The sequence below is a fragment of the Mus pahari genome, chromosome 1, assembly GCF_900095145.1.
Source record: "Mus pahari chromosome 1, PAHARI_EIJ_v1.1, whole genome shotgun sequence".
NCBI lineage: Eukaryota > Metazoa > Chordata > Mammalia > Rodentia > Muridae > Mus > Mus pahari.
The window spans coordinates 123,604,928-123,623,727 of record NC_034590.1 but is presented as its reverse complement, the minus strand read 5'-3'; the positions used below and the strand labels follow the sequence as shown (position 1 = coordinate 123,623,727).

The window sequence follows — 18,800 nt, the reverse complement described above, 5'->3', positions numbered from 1 at the left end:
CTCCCTCCCTCCCTCCCTCCTTTCTTTCTTTCTTTCTTTCTTTCTTTCTTTCTTTCTTTCTTTCTTTCTTTCTTTCTTTCTTTCTTTCTTTCTTTTTTTCTTTCTTATTAGATATTTTCTTTATTTACATTGCAAATGTTATCCCCTTTCCTAGATTCCCCTCTGAAAACCCCCTAACCCCTCCACCTCCCCCTGCTCACCAGCCCTAATCCTGCTTCCTGGCCCTGGCAGTCCCCTACACTGGGGCATAGAACCTTTACAGGACCAAGGGCTTCTCCTCCCATTGATGACCAATTAGGCCATCCTCTGCTACACATGCAGCTAGAGCCATGAGTCTTACCATGTGTTTTCTTTGGTTGGTGGTTTAGTCCCAGGGAGATCTGGGGGTACTGGTTGGTTCATATGTTTGTTCCTCCTATGGGGCTGCAAACCCCTTCAGCTCCTTGGGTACTTTCTCTAGCTCCTTCCTTGGGGACCCTGTGTTCTGTCCAATGGATGACTGTGAGCATCCACTTCTGTATTTGTCAGGCACTGGCAGAGCCTCTCAGGAGACAGCTATATCAGGCTCCTGTCAGAAAGCTCTTGTTGGCATCCACAATAATGTCTGGGTTTGGTAACTGTATATGGGATGAATCCCCAGGTGGGGCAGTCTCTGGATGGTCATTCCTTCAGTCTCTGCTTCACACTTTGTGTCTGTAACTCCTTTTGTATTTTGTTCCCCCTTCTAAGAAGGATCAAAGTATCCACACTTTGGTCTTTCTTCTTGAGTTTCATGTGNTTTGTGAATTGTGTCTTGGGTATTCCAAGCTTATGGGCTAATATCTACTTATCAGTGAGTGCATATCATGTATGTTCTTTTGTGATTGGGTTACCTCACTCAGGATGATATCCTTGAGATCCATCCATTTGCCTAAGAATTTCATAAATTCATTGTTTTTAATTGCTGAGTAGTACTCCATTATGTAAATGTACCACATTTTCTTTATCCATTCCTCTGTTGAGGGACATCTGGGCTCTTTCTAGCTTCTGGCTATTATGAATAAGGCTGCTATGAACATAGTGGAGCATGTGTCCTTGTTATATGTTGGAGCATCTTCTGGGTATATACCCAGGAGTAGTATTGCTGGGTCCTCAGTTAGTACTATGTCCAATTGTCTGAGGAACCGCCAAACTGATTTCCAGAGTTGTACCAGCTTGAAATCTCACTAGCAATGGAGGAGTGTTCCTCTTTCTCCATATCCTTGCAAGCATCTGCTGTCACCTGAGTTTTTGATCTTAGCCATTCTGACTGGTGTGAGGTGGAATCTCAGGGTTGTTTTAACTTGCATTTCCCTGATGACTAAGGATGTTGAACTTTTTTTTTTTTTAGGTGCTTCTTAGTTATTTGGTATTCCTCAGTTGAGAATTACATTTATCCAATAGAGTACTACTCAGCTATTAAAAACAATGAATTCATGAAATTTTTAGGCAAATAGATGGAACTAGAAAATATCTTGAGTGAGGTATCCCAATCACAAAAGAACACATGTGGTATGAACTCACTGATAAGTCGATATTAGCCCAGAAGCTCAGAATACCCAAGATACAATTCACAGACTACATGAACCTCAAGAAGAAGGAAGACCAAAGTGTGGATACTTCAATCCTTCTTAGAAGGGGGATCAAAATACCCATGGGAGGAGATAAAGAGACAAAGTGTGGAGCAGAGACTCAAGGAAAGGCCATCCAGAGACTGCCTCACCTGGGGATTCATCCCATATACAGTTACCAAATCCAAACACTATTGTGGATGCCAACAAGAGCTTTCTGACAGGAGCCTGATATAGTTGTCTCCTGAGAGGATCTGCCAGTGCCTGACAAATACAGAAGTGGATGCTTATAGCCAACCAATGGACTGAACATAGGGTCCCCAAAGAGGACCTGGAGAAAGTACTCAAGGAGCTGAAGGGGTTTGTAGCCCCAAAGGAGGATCAACAATATGAACTAACCAGTACCCCCAGATCTCCCAGGGAATAAACCACCAACCAAAGAGTATAGGTGGAGGGATCCATGGCTCTAGCCACATATGTAGCAGAAGATGGCCTTGTCGGACATCAATGAGAAGAGAGGCCCTTGGTCCTATGAAGGCTTGATGCCCCAGTGTAGTGGAATGACAGGATAGGGAAGGGGGATTGGTGACCAGAGGGAGGGGACAGGGGATGGGGTTTTCAGAGGGGAAAGCAGGAAATCAGATGACATTTGAAATATAAATAAAGAAAATATCTAATTAAAAAAAAAAGCTTCCTGATTAAGTTTTTTTTAAGCTGACATAAATCACATGATTGTATATTTTCTATACAATCACAGAATAACATAAAATATGGACTGTGTAACTTAAATGGCATGGGATACAGTGAACTGGGCTGACCCTGTGAATTAGTAGAGCTGAGATGTAGGCATCAAACTCAGGGAAACTTAGAAACAAGGAAGAATCCTGTCTAGAGCACTCTTCTGCTTTGATCCAGTCTTTCTTCTATCAGTGTGGATTCTAGTTTTTAGTTGTTATTTTAAACATTAGCAAATGATATACAGNCAAATAGATGGAACTAGAAAATATCTTGAGTGAGGTATCCCAATCACAAAAGAACACATGTGGTATGAACTCACTGATAAGTCGATATTAGCCCAGAAGCTCAGAATACCCAAGATACAATTCACAGACTACATGAACCTCAAGAAGAAGGAAGACCAAAGTGTGGATACTTCAATCCTTCTTAGAAGGGGGATCAAAATACCCATGGGAGGAGATAAAGAGACAAAGTGTGGAGCAGAGACTCAAGGAAAGGCCATCCAGAGACTGCCTCACCTGGGGATTCATCCCATATACAGTTACCAAATCCAAACACTATTGTGGATGCCAACAAGAGCTTTCTGACAGGAGCCTGATATAGTTGTCTCCTGAGAGGATCTGCCAGTGCCTGACAAATACAGAAGTGGATGCTTATAGCCAACCAATGGACTGAACATAGGGTCCCCAAAGAGGACCTGGAGAAAGTACTCAAGGAGCTGAAGGGGTTTGTAGCCCCAAAGGAGGATCAACAATATGAACTAACCAGTACCCCCAGATCTCCCAGGGAATAAACCACCAACCAAAGAGTATAGGTGGAGGGATCCATGGCTCTAGCCACATATGTAGCAGAAGATGGCCTTGTCGGACATCAATGAGAAGAGAGGCCCTTGGTCCTATGAAGGCTTGATGCCCCAGTGTAGTGGAATGACAGGATAGGGAAGGGGGATTGGTGACCAGAGGGAGGGGACAGGGGATGGGGTTTTCAGAGGGGAAAGCAGGAAATCAGATGACATTTGAAATATAAATAAAGAAAATATCTAATTAAAAAAAAAAGCTTCCTGATTAAGTTTTTTTTAAGCTGACATAAATCACATGATTGTATATTTTCTATACAATCACAGAATAACATAAAATATGGACTGTGTAACTTAAATGGCATGGGATACAGTGAACTGGGCTGACCCTGTGAATTAGTAGAGCTGAGATGTAGGCATCAAACTCAGGGAAACTTAGAAACAAGGAAGAATCCTGTCTAGAGCACTCTTCTGCTTTGATCCAGTCTTTCTTCTATCAGTGTGGATTCTAGTTTTTAGTTGTTATTTTAAACATTAGCAAATGATATACAGGTTAATAAGATTCACTGTGGTACACCCATACACTCGATGTTGTCTATGTCTTTCCTGTTTGTTTCTATCTTTGTCTATTTGGTGGCTTTTTGTTTCTATGGTTGTTGTTGTTAACTCACCACTAACTAGAATTATCTGGAAAGAGAAATAAATCTCAACTGAGAAAATACCTCTATTAGATTGGTCTTTGGGCAAGTCTGTGAATAACTTTCTTCATTGACAATTGATGTAGGAGGGCCTAGATTATGGTGGGCAGTGCCACTCCTGGCAAGCATTCCTAGATGGTATATAAGAAAGCAAACTGAGCAAGCTATAGGAACAAGCCACTAAGCAGCATTCGTCCATAGCCTGTGCTTCAGTTTATGTTTCCATTGCCTTCCTTGTCTTAACTTCATGATGGACTCCAGTTGTAAACTAAAATAAAACCTTTCCTTCCCAAGTTGATTTTGGTTATGATATTTATCCTCAGCAGCAGAAACCTTGATAAGATGGTATCAATTCACTTTTCTACCTTCACTCCACTACCTCCCAGCCTCTTTCCCAGTCTCTAGTTCTTTCTTGCTGGAGACCAGATCCAGGTGGAAGATTCTGGTATGGAGAATGGGAAGGGGCATTGGCCAAAGTGAAAACACTGACCTCCTGTTGACTTTCAAGAAAGTGGCCCCGAATAGCTCAGAAATCTTTATTCACACAATTACAATCCTGCTCCCCTAAGTAGTAATATCACTGGATACTTTACTAAAAGAAATCATAACATCAGAATTTATAAACTTCCATCATTACAAAATCCCCCAATAGTTGCCCTTTCTTTTTCCCTACGCCCGATGGGTCAGTTATCCCCAATCTTATTTTTAACTATGCAGCACTACTTCAGCAAGCCAAAAATAAATGTGTAGCCAGCTAGGCATGTCCTCTAAACATGAGCCTATACCCAGTTGGTAGCTGTTGAGTTATAATTTTCAAAACCTTACTTTAATAATAAGTGTACTTAAATGCTTTCACTTCCATTCTAGTCCACCACCCACCAGACATAGCAGAAAGGAAAGGTTAATCGGGCAATGGAGGATGTGGACCTGTTTAGAAATAGTTCTTTTGAGCAAATCCTATCTGTGCTGTCAGGATATCAACAGCACAGTTTAAATAAACCAGCAGGGGTAGCTCCCTCCACTCACAAAGACCATTCAGGAAGCAGCAACAGCAGTTCAATCAGTAAGAAATTGTGTTATGGCTCTTGTACTCACCAAAGTTTTTGTTGACTTTCTTTCTGTGATGATGGACAGAATTCCAAAGACAACAAGCTGCTTACACAAAAAGTGTCAGATCAGTTTTTATGTACAAAGTGACTATGGTGTTACTCTATGGTAGTTTATGACAACCTCTCATTGACCCGATGACTAATGACACACAAACTTAGGCTCTAAGTGCAGAAACTATCCCATTAAAATTCATTAAAACTATAAGAGATAGGAAAAAGATCTTCAGTTAATTGCAAAGGAAAATGTGGATTTAGATGATTTTAGAGTCTGAGGCATTGATCTACAAGGAGAGAGAATGGAAAATAACTTCAGGGGTGTTGTCCCATGCAAACTTCTTTCAGTAAATCTGACTTGAACATGTTGAAGTAATTTCTAATGTGCAATTCTTCAGCATATTGGTATTTTAGTGAGGAATTTTGGATCTTCACTCTCTAAGTTATTGGCCTGTTCTTTGCCATTCCTGCCATGCTCCTGGCTGGCCTTACACCATTATCTTGGCATCAAGGTAATACTGTCATCTAAAAATGAGTTTAGAAAAGAACCTCTTTCAGATTTTGGTAATGGTTTGAGAGTGTTCTGCACTAGGTTTTATTTTTTGTTTTGTTTTGTTTTTTAATAAAATAAGAGAAGATATTAACAAAGAGAACAAAAGAAAGGAATTTCAGGAACAGGTTCTAGAGATCAAGATAAATGAGAACAAAGGGATCTATGAGGTTGTATTTCCAGAAGCCTTTGTTTCTGGTTATTTTCAATCATGATTTTATCATGAGAGATTTTTTCTATTATCCAATAAATTAAATGAAACCAAGTAACAAACAATTTAGAATCTTTTTTATGGTAGAAAATGTGTGATATCTATTCTCCAAAGTTAAACAGCCTGTCCGTATAAATAAATGCTGGATCTTTATCTCTGTAATGCTAGGGATTGAACTCAGGGTCTGTGAAGTCTATGCATGTGTTTTTCTGATGAGCTACATCCACGATTTCAGAGTTAGAGACTTAATAAAGCTAAAAGAATTAAGTGCCTGTCTCTTTTAATGCAAGACATGCTAGCATAAAAAGCACAATGCAGTGGGTAGAGAAAAATAATGTAACAGCAATGGCATAGACATCACCACATCAGGCTCATGGTCAGGGTTATGTGAGCAGTGAAATGTTGAAAAATAATTCGCACCCTTCAGAGAATCTCCTGTATAGCAAGTCACTATGTCATTGTTACATACCCAATCACCCCTCTCTGCTCAATTAAAGATTAACAAAATATCAGAAAAACTCAAACTTAGAAATATTTACAAAAATCTAGGTCAGTGTAAGTCAGAAACTGTCAAAGTCACCAAGGACCAGGGAAGTCTGAGAAGGTTCAAAAAGGACGTCTAGTAGAGACTCTGGAAACACACGTAGTCAAATGCAGTGTCTTTGACTGGAAACAGGAACAAGGAACATTCATGGAAAACTGGTGAAATCAGTTGGTCTGAGAAGAGAAAATCAGAAACCATTGACAGAGCAGAAAGGAATGTTGAGTTGCAATGTATCAAAAGAAGACATGGGAACTTAGTTCTAAACTAAGCAGACTGGAAGCCCCAGTGAGAGGAATCTTCACTTGTGATTGAGACTCGTTCATATCACTCTAAAGGAGGCCTGTCCTCTGAGTAAAGGACCTTCATGAACTTTTGACTCCAGACATGGAGCGGTCTTAGAGAAATATCCAGTGTATCACCTTTAATGCATCCAGCAAAGCCAAATCCTAAAAACGAAAGTGTTCTTTCCTGTTGTGTAGTCCATTTGATAACCTTGCACAATACAGAAATCTCTAGATCATTTGGATACTACTTCCTAGACTTTTCCCTATATTCAAGAGGCCACCAAAGTCATCATCACTCAAGAGATGAATGAAAGTGTGATGTTGACAAGAAATGTTTATTTGAACTACATGGAAATATCTTCGGGATGACATAATGGCTGCCCTTCTACACTAAGACCGTCTCTGATGACAGACCCCTTTTTCACAGTATACAGAAATGCAGCTAGGTGAAAACTCCCTTCTCTCTCCTCCCCATCTTATTTGTCACAGAAGTCTACTTACAAACAAAGCTCCTGTAAGTGGGTAGCCAGATTTTAACAGGACTAAAAACACTGAGGTAAAATGTGGAACAGGAAGAACAGATGCCAAGATGATTCCCAGAGCCAACACCATCACAGCACACATGATCTGGATTGCCTGTTGAGAGAAGGGAGATGGAAGAATAAATCAGAAATGACAAGAAGGACCTCTCCACTTTTCCCATGGTTCCCATGCATCGTCATCTTCTACAACATCCCAGTGAGCACACAGACACTGTACAACCTCTACAGTGAGAGAGGAAAGTTCATTCTAGTGGGGATGTGGTTTTGTCAGATATTCACCTCATCTTTAGGCATTTCTATCCTTGAACACTTTGCATGCTCATGACCCTTCGTGGTATCTCCTGGCTGGGATGAACTTGAGTGCATGGTTAACAAGTCTCCTGCTCTCTCAGAAAAACAGGCCTGTGAAAGCCCCACCCCCCTCTGAGCACTAGAATGGGGAAAAACTCTCCACACATTATCCAGAGCCCACAGAATACCACATAGGGCCATCATCTCTATCAAGCTCCATAACACCTTCAGTCCAGTTGTTCATTCTGGGGATCCCTAGCTTCCATATTAAAAGGGAAATTTTGTCTTCCTGACACCTTCCTTCACCTCTCAGACTCACAGGTCTTGTAATTTTGATTAAGCAATTTTATAAACTTTTTGCTACATGTACTCCAAAGTAATCCAGTGGATTGTATGTATGCCCAATACAAGGCCATCAGTTCTATTAAGTTCTGAGATTGGGTAACACAGAGACCCATGCATATAGTGTTAGTATAGACAAGACTGAAAAACAACTCACAGCAAATGTTTTTCTTCTCCATTTACCCAAAAAAAGTTGCATTAGTGAGTCTAGAATGAACACAGAGTAAAGAACCAATGCTCTTTCTGTACCATCTCTTCACTAAGGAAGAGAAGGGTGTTCTACACTCAGAGAGCACCTAGAATGTAGCTACAAATATTTTCATCAATAAAATAACTTAGTAAGTACACTTCAAAACTGAAAAAAAAACAAAAGAGAATTAAACAACAAAATCTCAATGACACAAGGAATAAGGTTAATGGAGTGCAGTCCAAGTTCATTGGGATAAAGGGAAATATTTGTCAATTTTAGAAGGTTTTAGTGATGTGAGCAGCTTGCCAATGGACTTCCACCAGTGAACTGGCCACACTGTCATCACTCTGTCAATACTGAAGCCAATAACCCCCAAATTTATCTCTGGTCCTGATACATAGAGCCCCACCTTCTGCCCTCCACCCACCCTAGGGTGTTCTGAGTAGGATTTACCGCCATCACTTTGATCTCAGCCTTTAGATGTTTCTTCAGGCTGTCTTGCCTCTGGTGGGTAGGCCAGGGTTTTTATGTTTGGGGAAGGCTCTTTCTATTTGGTGAAATCACTGTGATGGTCTCACTGGTCACTACTTGTGGAATCATGATGGAGCTCCCATGGCTGGAAGAGAAAATGGACTCAGGTGTTAATGAAGTACTGTGCCCACTGTAGTAATTTGTTTCTGTTTGGGTTTGGTTGTATTTGCTTGGTTGATTTACTTTTTCTTCTCCATTTTTTTTTGCCTATTTGTTAGACACACACACACACACACACACACACACACACACACACACACACACACAGTCAGACAGAGACAGACAGAAAGAGACGGAAACACAGAGAAAATGGAGAAAATGTGAAGTTGGATTGTTGGAGAGGATCTAGGAGGAGATGCGGGAACAGAAACCATGATCAGAATATATCGTATGAATTTTTCAGTAAGTAACTAATTGCTGTGAATATGAAATAACAAACAAAACAAACTATGTTTCACGGTTCTGCCCTCATCTCTCAGACTGTGCACCTTTGGGCATTCTTGACCTATCCTTTGGCAGAAGAAACTGCTGGTACAGGGAAATGTAAAACCACCACATCTAGGATTTGAGTTCTTTCTTTCCTGAGAGACTTGAAGTTATTGTCATACAGATCTTTCACTTATTTGGTTAGAGTTACCCCAAGATATTTTATATTATTTGTGGCTACTGTGAAGGGAGTTGTTTCCTTAATTTCCTTTGTATATCATTTGTATAAAGGAAGGCTACTGGTCTGGCCACTTTGCTGAAGTTGTTTGTCAGCTGGAGAAGTTCTCTGTTAGAGATTTTGAGGTCACTTATGTATACTGTCCTCTCATCTGCAAATAGTGATACCTTTATTTCTTCTTTTCCAATTTTTATCCCCTTTATTTCTTTTTCTTGTCTTATTGCTAGAGCTAGAACTTTGAAAACTATATTGAATAGATATGGCAAAAGTGGGCATCCTTGTCTTGTCTCTGTTTGCAGTAAATTGCTATTATTATGTTTAGGTATGGGCTTTGAATTCCTTATCTCTTCAATAATTTTAACATTAGGAGTGTTGCATTTTGTCAAATGCTTTTTCTGCATCTAAAGAGATGTAAGTTTTGTCTTTGAGTTTGTTTATATAGTAGATTATGTTAATGAATTTTCATATATTAAACCAACCTCTTGCATCCCTGAGATAAAGCCTACTTGATCATGGTGAATGCTGGTTTTGATGTGTTCTTGCATTTGGTTTGCAAGAATTTTATTGAGTATTTTTGCATTAATATTCATAAGTGAAATTGGTCTAAAGTTCTCATTTATTTCTTACATCCTTGTGTGGTTTAGGTATCATTGTAGTTGTGGCTTCATAGAATGAATTAGGTAGTATTCTTTCTGTTTCTATTTTATGGACTAGTTTGAGGAATATTGGTAAGTCTTCTTTGAAAGTCTGGTAAAATTCTGCACCAAAGCTGTCTGGCCCTAGGCCATTTTTGCTTGTGAGGTTTTTAATGATTTCTTCTATTTCCTTAGGGGATATGGGCCTGTTTAGATAGTTTACCTACTCCTGATTTAACTTTGGTATGTGGTATCTGTCTAGAAAACCATTCATTTCACCTAGATTTTCTAATTTTGTTGAGTATAGGCTTTTGTAGTAGGATCTGATCACTTTTTGAATTTCCTCCATTTCTGTTGTTATGTCTCCCTTTTCATTTCTACTTTTGTTTATTTGGGCACTGCCTCTGTGACTTTTAGTTAATTTGGCTAGGGGCTTATCTATTTTATTGATCCTCTCAAGTAACCAGATTTTGTTGATTCTATGTATCCTTCTTTTTGTCTCTATTTGGTTGATTTTGGCCTTGAGTTTGACTATTTCTTGACTCTTCCTGGATGTGTTTGCTTCTTTTAGTTCTAGAGATCTCAAGTATGCTGTTAAATTGCTGGTGTAAGATCTCTCCAGTTTCTTTACCAGGGCACTTAGTGCTATGAATTTTCCTTCTACTTCTGTTTTCATTGTGTCCCATAAGTTTGGTATGTTGTGTCAACATTTCCATTGAATTTCTCTCTCTCTCTCTCTCTCTCTCTCTCTCTCTCTCTCTCTCTCTCTCTTTCTTTCTTTCTTTCTTTCTTTCTTTCCTGACCAAGTTATCATTGAGTAGAGAGTTGTTCAGTTTCTATGTGTATGTAGGCTTTCTGTTGTTTTAGTTGTTATTGAAGACCAGCCTTTGGGCCATGGTGATCTGATAGGATGCATGGAATTATTTCAGTCTTTTTGTATTGGTTGAGGGTTGTTTTGTGACCAATTATATGGTAGATTTTGGAGAAGTACCATGGGGTACTGAGAAGAAGGTGTATTCTTTTGTTTTAGGGTGAAATGTTCTGTAGATATCTGTTAAATCTATTTGGTTCATAACCTCTATTAGTTTGACTGTGTCTCTGTTTAGTTTCTGTTTCAATGACCTGTCCATTAGTGAGAGTGGGGTGTTGAAGTCTCCCACTTATTGTGTGGGGTTCAATGTGTGTTCTGAGCTTTAGTGAAATTGTGTTGTTTTTTTTTTTTTTAATGAATGTGGATGCTCTTGTATTTGGGGCATGGATGTTCAGAATTGAGACTTTATCTTTGTGGATTTTTCTTTGATGAATATGAAGTGTCCTTCCTCATCTTGCTTGATAACTTTTGGTTGGAAGTCCATTTTATTGGATATTAGGATGGCAACTCCAGCTTGTTTCTTGGGGCCATTTGTTTGGAAGATCATTTTCCAGACTTTTACTTTTAGGTTGTGTCTGTCTTTGTTACTGAGGTGTCTTTCTTGTATGCAGTAAAATTCTGGATTCTGTTTGCATATCCAGCGTGTCAGCTTATGTCTTTTTATAGGTGGACTGAGTCCATAAATATTGAGAGATATTAAAGGCAGATGATTGTTAGTTCCTGTTACGTTTGCTTTTGGAGGTGGCATTATGTGCTTGTGGTTCTCTCTTTTTGGCTTTGGTGTGAGATGGTTAATATCTTGTCTTTTCTTTGGTGTAGGTACCCTCCTTGTGTTGGAGTTTTTCTTCTAGAATCCTCTGGAGGGCTGGATTAGTAGATATATATTGTTTGAATTTGGTTTTGTTCTGGAATATTTTGTTTTCTCCATCTATGTTAATTGAGAGTTTTGCTGAATATAGTTGCCTGGGCTGGCATTTGTGTTCTCTTAGAGTCTGCATGACCTCTGACAAGACTCTTCTGGCTTTCATAGTCTCTGTTGAGAAGTCTGATGAAATTCTGATAGGTCTGCCTTTGTATGTTACTTGGCTCTTTTCTCTCGCAGCTTTTAATATTCTTTCTTTGTTTTATGCATCTAGTGTTTTGATTATTATGTGATGAGAGGATTTTCTTTTCTGGTTCGTTTGGTGTTCTATAGGCTTCTTGAACCTTTATGTCCATCACTTTCTTCAGGTTGGGAAGTTTTCTTCTATGATTTTGTTGAAGATGTTTTCTGGTCCTTTGAGCTGGGAATCTTCGTTCTCCTCTATTCCAACTATTCTTAGATTTGGTCCTTTCATTATGTCCTGAATTACCTGGATGTTTTGGGTTAGGAGGTTTTTTATGTTTTCAATTTTCTTTGACAGTTGTGTCAATCTCTTCTCTGGTATCTTCTATACCTGAGATCCTTTCTTCTGTCTCTTGTATTCTGTTGGTGATGCTTACATCTGTAATTCCTGACCTCTTTCCTAGGTTTTTCATTTCGAGGTTTGCCTCCATTTGTATTTTCTCTACTATTTATACTCCCATTTTTAGGTCTTGGACTGTTTTATTCAATTCCTTCACCTGTTTGTGTTTTTTTTAAGGGACTTATTCGTTTCCTCTTTAAGGGCTTCTACCTGTTTGCCTGTGTTTTCCTGTATTTCTTTCAGTGAGTTATTTATATCCTCCTTAAAGGACTCTATTATCTTCATGAGATAGGGTTTTAGGTCAGTTTCCTGATTTTCAGGTGTGTTGGTGTATTAAGGGCTTGCCGTGGAGGGAGGACTGGGTTCTGATGATGTCCATGTATATTGGCTTCTGTTGCTTATGGTCTTGTGCTTGGCTTGCTTCTCACCATATGGTTATCCCTGATATTTGCTGGTCTGGGTGACTCTGTCTGGAGCCTGCTACTTTTGTCCCTGGGTTGCTTCAGGTATTCTGGTAGGCCTGTGGCCCTGGTTATAGCAGACGTCCTGTGGGGCCTTCTGACTGTGGGGTCCTCAGAGGGGGCAGAGAAGTTGCTGATCTGTTGCCTTGGCAGCAGCAGATCTCCTGGGAAGCTTTCAGACTGCTGGGTCTTCAGAGGAGCAGTCAAGCTGTTGTCCTGGGTGAAAATGTTCTCCACAGGGGCTATGGACTGTGGTTTCTGTTTCTTTGCATGTTGCAGAGCTCCAGGAGCCTTTCAGTCTGTTGAGTCAGTTGCCCTACATGCCGTGGAACCCCCACCCCCACCCCTGGAGGTCTTCAGAATGTGGTGTTCATTGCCTAGTTGCCTTGTGTGCGGAGAAAGTCCTGGTTTGCCTTCACGCTGTGATGTCCTCAGGGGAGCAGAAAAGTGGGCAATCAGTTGCTCAGTTGCCCAGTGTGCAGCAGATCTCCTGGGATGCCTTGAGGCTGTGGTGTCAGTTGCCCTGTATGCACTGGATCTTCTGGGATGCCAGTTGCCCTGTGTGCAGCAGATTTTCTAGAATGCCTAAGGCAATGTCTTCAGGGGAGCAGACTAGCTAGCAGTCTTCCCCAGCAAAAAGTGCTGGCTGGAAGGGCATTCTGTTTTATTAAAGACTGAAGAACTCAATATCAGTCAAACTGCTGTTTGTTTAATTATCCTTTAAGGTGTTAACAGTTTGAACCAATTACATCTTTGTTCCTTTGATGTTGGATCTCATGTAGTCTGGCTGGCTTCTAACTCACTATGTAACAGAGGCTGGCCTTGTACTAAGATTCTAGACACACATGGCAGTCTCTACCAATTTTTGGTAGATATTTACCTACATGTGTTATACACGATCATTTCTTGTCATTCCCATTGATTACCTCCAAGTTCAAGTCTTCATCAGTTTGTTCTTCATTCATCACACGTGTCTTACTAAAGGATGTACACACTCAGAGTGTCCCTGATTTTACCTATCCATCTCATTAGATGGAATGATTTAATAATGTTCTCTATTACCTACTACTCACCAATTGGCAAACACCACTGAGCAACAGCTGTGCAGGTGAATGTACTCATGAATCAGATGACATCTGCCTTTTCATAAAGCTTTATGTCTTTGAAAAACCCATTATTTTTGAGGGTACAAATATTTCTGTATAAAAATTATGTGTCATATATATATATATATATATATATATATATATATATATATATATGCGAGAGAGACAAATAGACTGACATAGATAGATAGATAGATAGATAGATAGATAGATAGATAGATAGATAGTTGAATATGTGACTATGATGACTATATATAATGTACAACTGTAGCTGTTGAGGATTCTAAAAAGAAATGAAACAAATACTACTGAATTATCTAAGTTTGGTTAAATTCTTGGCATACTTCCTCCTTTTTCTTTTGATTCAGTTTTTTTGTGTGTGGTTGTGTATATTCAATAAAAGCCCATGTATGTTTCCATGACTTTCCAGAAAGGATGAGTATATAAGATTGTGATACAAAACAAGAAAATAGGAGTAGATTCTGGAACTACTCAGAAACATTTTTTTTGAGATATATTCTCTCTGGCTTATATGTGACATTTCCCAATTAAGCCAGCCCACTCTTTATCCTCTAGAACTCAGCATCCTCAGTGATTCCTGTTCAATGTAGAGCCACAGTCACCCCTGTAGGGACACAGCTGGTTCCAACAGGATATAATGCTGTGATATCTCCTGTCATCTTTCTGTGTTACATGAGACAGAAAACAGTCTCCTCACTATAGTTTCAGCATCATGTCCTCTGGAGAGAAGGTCAGAATTGTATTTTCCTTAAGTGTGGTTTCAGAGGAAGAGTGCAGACAGGATAAGAAAATTGAATAAATTATTTACAGTTTTAGAAAATGTAACCTTGCCGCTGTGGGAAAAGTAATGCTTCCCTTTCCTCTACTTACCTTTTCTACTATTCTATTATCTTGATAAGGGGAGTAGTTTTAAAAAAAAACCCAAATGCTTCAAATGGAGAAGGAAAAATGCAGTATTTCACAATACCATCAGTCTTGCTCATAATGTCTGTGGCTTATTGGGCAATAGGAAAGATGCAGCTGTGGATACAGCCTGGCCACTGCTGTGTGCTGTGACCAGATTCAGAGAACAAAGGATTGAGAGCTTAGCATAAGGACTTTCATTAACTGACTGGGACATCCCATCCCTAGCTGAGAGCTCACTTCCTGTAATGAGAACAAGGAAGCAACAGTGCACAGAGAACAGAGAGAGAACTGCATGGAAGGAAACTGAGGACTGAGCGAATTATTGAGATCTTTGTGAGTGTGACCCAGTGCCAAGAGAAAGTACTGCTGCAGACTGGTCTGACTTTATGGGTGGGTATTTGAGGAACATTAAAGGGAAAAAGTTTGTTTGGTTCGGTTTGGTGTGGATTTTGTTTTATTCGAAAGAGCTTCAGATCAATCATTTTCTTATTGGTACTGGTCTTGAATTAACTGCTTTGTAGTTCTTGTCTTATGTAGTATTTTTAATGTTTTTTTTACATGTACTTTTTGCATTTTATGTGGTTTTTTGTTTGTTTTTTTTGTAAAATGTGTGTATGTGCATCATTTGTGGGCCTGTGCCTGTGAAAGTCAGAAGAGGGTATTGGATCCCCTGGAACCTGGGTTAAGATTGTTGTGAGTCACAATGTGGGTTCTGGGAACTTAAACCAGGTCCTTTCCAAGAGCAACAAGTGCTCTGAACTGCTAAGCATCTCTCCAATCCCATTTGGTATATTTTTTTAATGTTTTCTTTCTGAGAACTGTCTTGATATAGCTATATTAAAAGTTAATTTAAGATAATTAGTAAATAACATCAGGCCTATAGTTTTGTTAAGTTTGGCTCCTGGAACACATCAACACCTGCAGATGTACCCTGGATGCTTGGAAATATGCAAGTAATTTAAACCATGCTATGCCAAATTAGTGTAGGATCTAGACTTATTCTATAATGAATAATAAAAAATTGACACATACTTAGAATCGATTTATCTAAGAATGTACTGACAATCTTATTTCTTTTTGGGAAATCTAGCCTAAAAGAAGAGTCTTGGGACTTTGCCTTTAACCAGAAAGATAAAGTGAACATTCAACTGGAAGACAGTGAAACCTTCAACGGCAACTTTTAGTGACTTAGTTTCACAAGTTAGGCCTCATATCTGAAAGATTCAGCAATATCTCAAAAGAATGGCACTACTTGGAACCAAGTGTTTATAAATATGTGAGCCTGTAGGTGAGATTACAGCTTTAATCCACAATAATAAGTAACTTTTTAGGTCATATGTAATATATACACATATGTTTATGTATACTCTCTGTATCCATACAATACATATACTATATATGTAGGGTGAGATGCGCTCTACTTATATAAATATACACATGTATATAGATGTATATATGTGTGTGTTTGTGTGCACATGCATGTGTGTGTATGTAAGGATCAAGTGTTCTGATTGCAATCACTTCTGTTTATTGTAACTTTTCACCATAACAATTAAGGCATATAATATTACGATGAGCATGCACATGGAGATTAAAATTGGTTGCTATCATTAGTAAGGTAATACACCTGTTGTCTTATATACTTTATGTGTCTGTACATGATTGTGAGCAGCCAAATTTATTTATTTAGCAAAAGCTCCCCCCCTCCAAAAAAAAACCACCATGAACTCCATTCTTCACTCTTTGGAGACTTCACTTCACTAAACCAAGGTTTTTATCAGTTTACGTTAAAAAATTCTTTGCCAATTAAATTCTCCTTGTACATACAAATGAATGGAAGATTTTAAAGTGTTATTGACTTAATAAATGATTGACTTACATATTTAGAGCATGTCTTATATTCCTATCAAAAGCCAAACGCGTACACGTGTGCGCACATACACTCCCACACATGCACACCCGTACATCAAAATTAGACTATTTCTCCTGGTTGGTTCCTGTATAGATTTTCTGGAACATTTTTTCCTTGGTATTCTGGTGGTAGCAATGGTTGAAGTATCATGGGGGGTGCTGTCACTGTCACAGCAGAATTTGAAGGTAGTACTACAAGAACCTGTGGAATGAATCAAAATGTCATTGAGTCATCCAGGATAGTCAGCACTTCCATTTCCTTACTCCACAAAGTTACTTTTACTAGTAACTACACTGTGGCTACTCAGTTGAATCAAACACCACACTGGGCAGTGTCTGGGCCACCTCTTGGATCATCAGGTGTTGCACACCTAGAACACTCATTGTGTGGCAGAGATTGAGCAGAGATGTGTGCAGCTGCATCTTACAGCATCAGCCTTCAGTGAGAATGGCTTACTTGAACCAACATGTCACAGGGAACCAAATTAGTTTGCTCTGTTGTCATTAGCACATCCAAACATTGACATGTTGGCCATGAATAAAGTTCAGCACACATGACAGTGGCCCAGAATGACAGAAGCATAATGACACGTGGAAATATATTCTGTCCTTTACAATCAAGGGGCATGTGCCAGCAGTAGAATGAAGAGGATACAACCTTAAGCAAATCATGCCCCTGGGCCACTGCATTTATGGATTACCACACATGAGGTCAGCAGAAACAGCAATTGCTGGATTTCACAAGCTTCTTCTTCTTCTTCTTCTTCTTCTTCTTCTTCTTCTTCTTCTTCTTCTTCTTCTTCTTCTTCTTCTTCTTCTTCTTCTTCTTCTTCTTCTTCTTCTTCTTCTTCTTCTTCTTCTTCTTCTTCTTCTTCTTCTTTTTGGTTTTTCGAGACAGGGTTTCTCTGTATAGCCCTGGCTGTCCTGGAACTCACTTTGTAGACCAGGCTGGCCTCAAACTCAGAAATCTGCCTGCCTCTGCCTCCTGAGTGCTGGGATTAAAGGTGTGTGCCACCACACCCGGCTCCACAAGCTTCTTATACAAACTTAGAAATAGCTTATTTGGCATAGTGTATTCATGATCTAATTCCTGGCTATTTTCTCCTCCTATGTATTTTTCTCCTCCTACGCACGTGACTTTCTTCTCCCTATGTGACATACTTCTTCCTCTGTGTTCAAGAGCATCTGCAGTAGTCCTTGGGTTAAGACAAAGGCCAGGTGTGCAGAAGCTGAAAGTTTTTGAGAAACAACAGCCCAATCAACTCTATGAACACAGTTTAGACATAGACTAGGGAATAGGGGAATTTAGAATAGGGAAGAATTATAGTGGAGGGAATAGGGCTGGATTTGATAAAAGCAAATTAAATACAAGTAGGGCATATTCAATGTGAAAGAAACCAGTACACGAAAGAAGACTCTAAGCTCTTCTTCACCTTGGCTTCATCTAAGGAGGACAGCATACTGTGTGAGGTTGTGGGGCAGTGAGAGCACCGGATATAAACAAAAAAGGCTGGGTCTATAATGATCCTACAAAAGGTGCTTTATTCTGTGGCTGGTCGCTCTTCAGGCTCTTTGTATAGCTCACTAGTGCACTTCCATTCTTAGAAATGCTTTTCTTTTTCTGATAAACTATCTCAATTTCTAACATGAATCCCTGGTACAGTCTTTTGCTCTACAACGCAAGGATCTGGAATTGGGTGACCTCTGAACTCAGAGCAGTAGATTGGCACTCCTAAATATTTTCTCCCAAACTTTCAAGGCTTCTGCAGTCTTTCTCTCCATCTTCATCTGCCTGGAGGATGAGGGGGTTTTCAGCTTGTCTGTTCTCTTTTGTTTGGTTTGGTTTGGTTTCCCTCCCTCAAAAGTGTGTTTGAGTGACCTTCCTACTCTGGCTTTAAACTTTGTTATTAATGAAACTATGAAACCCAGAGGGAACCTCAGTTTCCCCTCTCACACAGCTTCTTTTTATTTTTTAAATTATTTTATTAGGTATTTTCTTCATTTACTGCCCTATTTAGAATAGCCAGAAGCTGGAAAGTACCCAGATGTCCCTCAACAAAGGAATGGATACAGAAAATGTGGTACATTTACACAATGGAGTAAAACTCAACTATAAAAAACAATGAATTTATGAAAATCTTAGGCAAATGGATGTATCTGGAGGATATCATCCTGAGTGAGGTAACCTAATCACAAAAGAACTCACTTGAGATGCACTCATTGATAAGTGGATATTAGCCCAGAGACCTAGAATATCCAAGATACAATCTCCAAAACACAAGAAAATCAAGAAGAAACACCAACACATGAATACTTCATTCCTCCCCAAAATAGGGAATAAAATACCCATGAAAGAAGTTGCAGAGACAAA

General features: G+C 39.4%; 1 protein-coding gene and 1 pseudogene across 2 annotated transcripts in view; both read right to left on the bottom strand.

Moving 5' to 3' along the window:
• Nucleotides 1–6,934: 6,934 nt before the first annotated feature.
• On the bottom strand, nucleotides 6,935–8,478 carry LOC110313196 (annotated as a pseudogene).
• Nucleotides 8,479–16,032: 7,554 nt separating this feature from the next.
• LOC110326915 (membrane-spanning 4-domains subfamily A member 4D) overlaps nucleotides 16,033–18,800 on the bottom strand; it is a 248,968-nt gene continuing 246,200 nt past the window's right edge. The window contains exon 7 of one of the 2 annotated variants that reach the window (XM_021205574.2): nucleotides 16,033–16,631. In XM_021205574.2, coding sequence (XP_021061233.1) covers nucleotides 16,491–16,631 — 141 coding nt within the window. In that variant the 3' untranslated portion in view covers nucleotides 16,033–16,490. The remainder of the gene's footprint in view (nucleotides 16,632–18,800) is intronic. The other variant, XM_029532014.1, reaches the window with a different exon arrangement.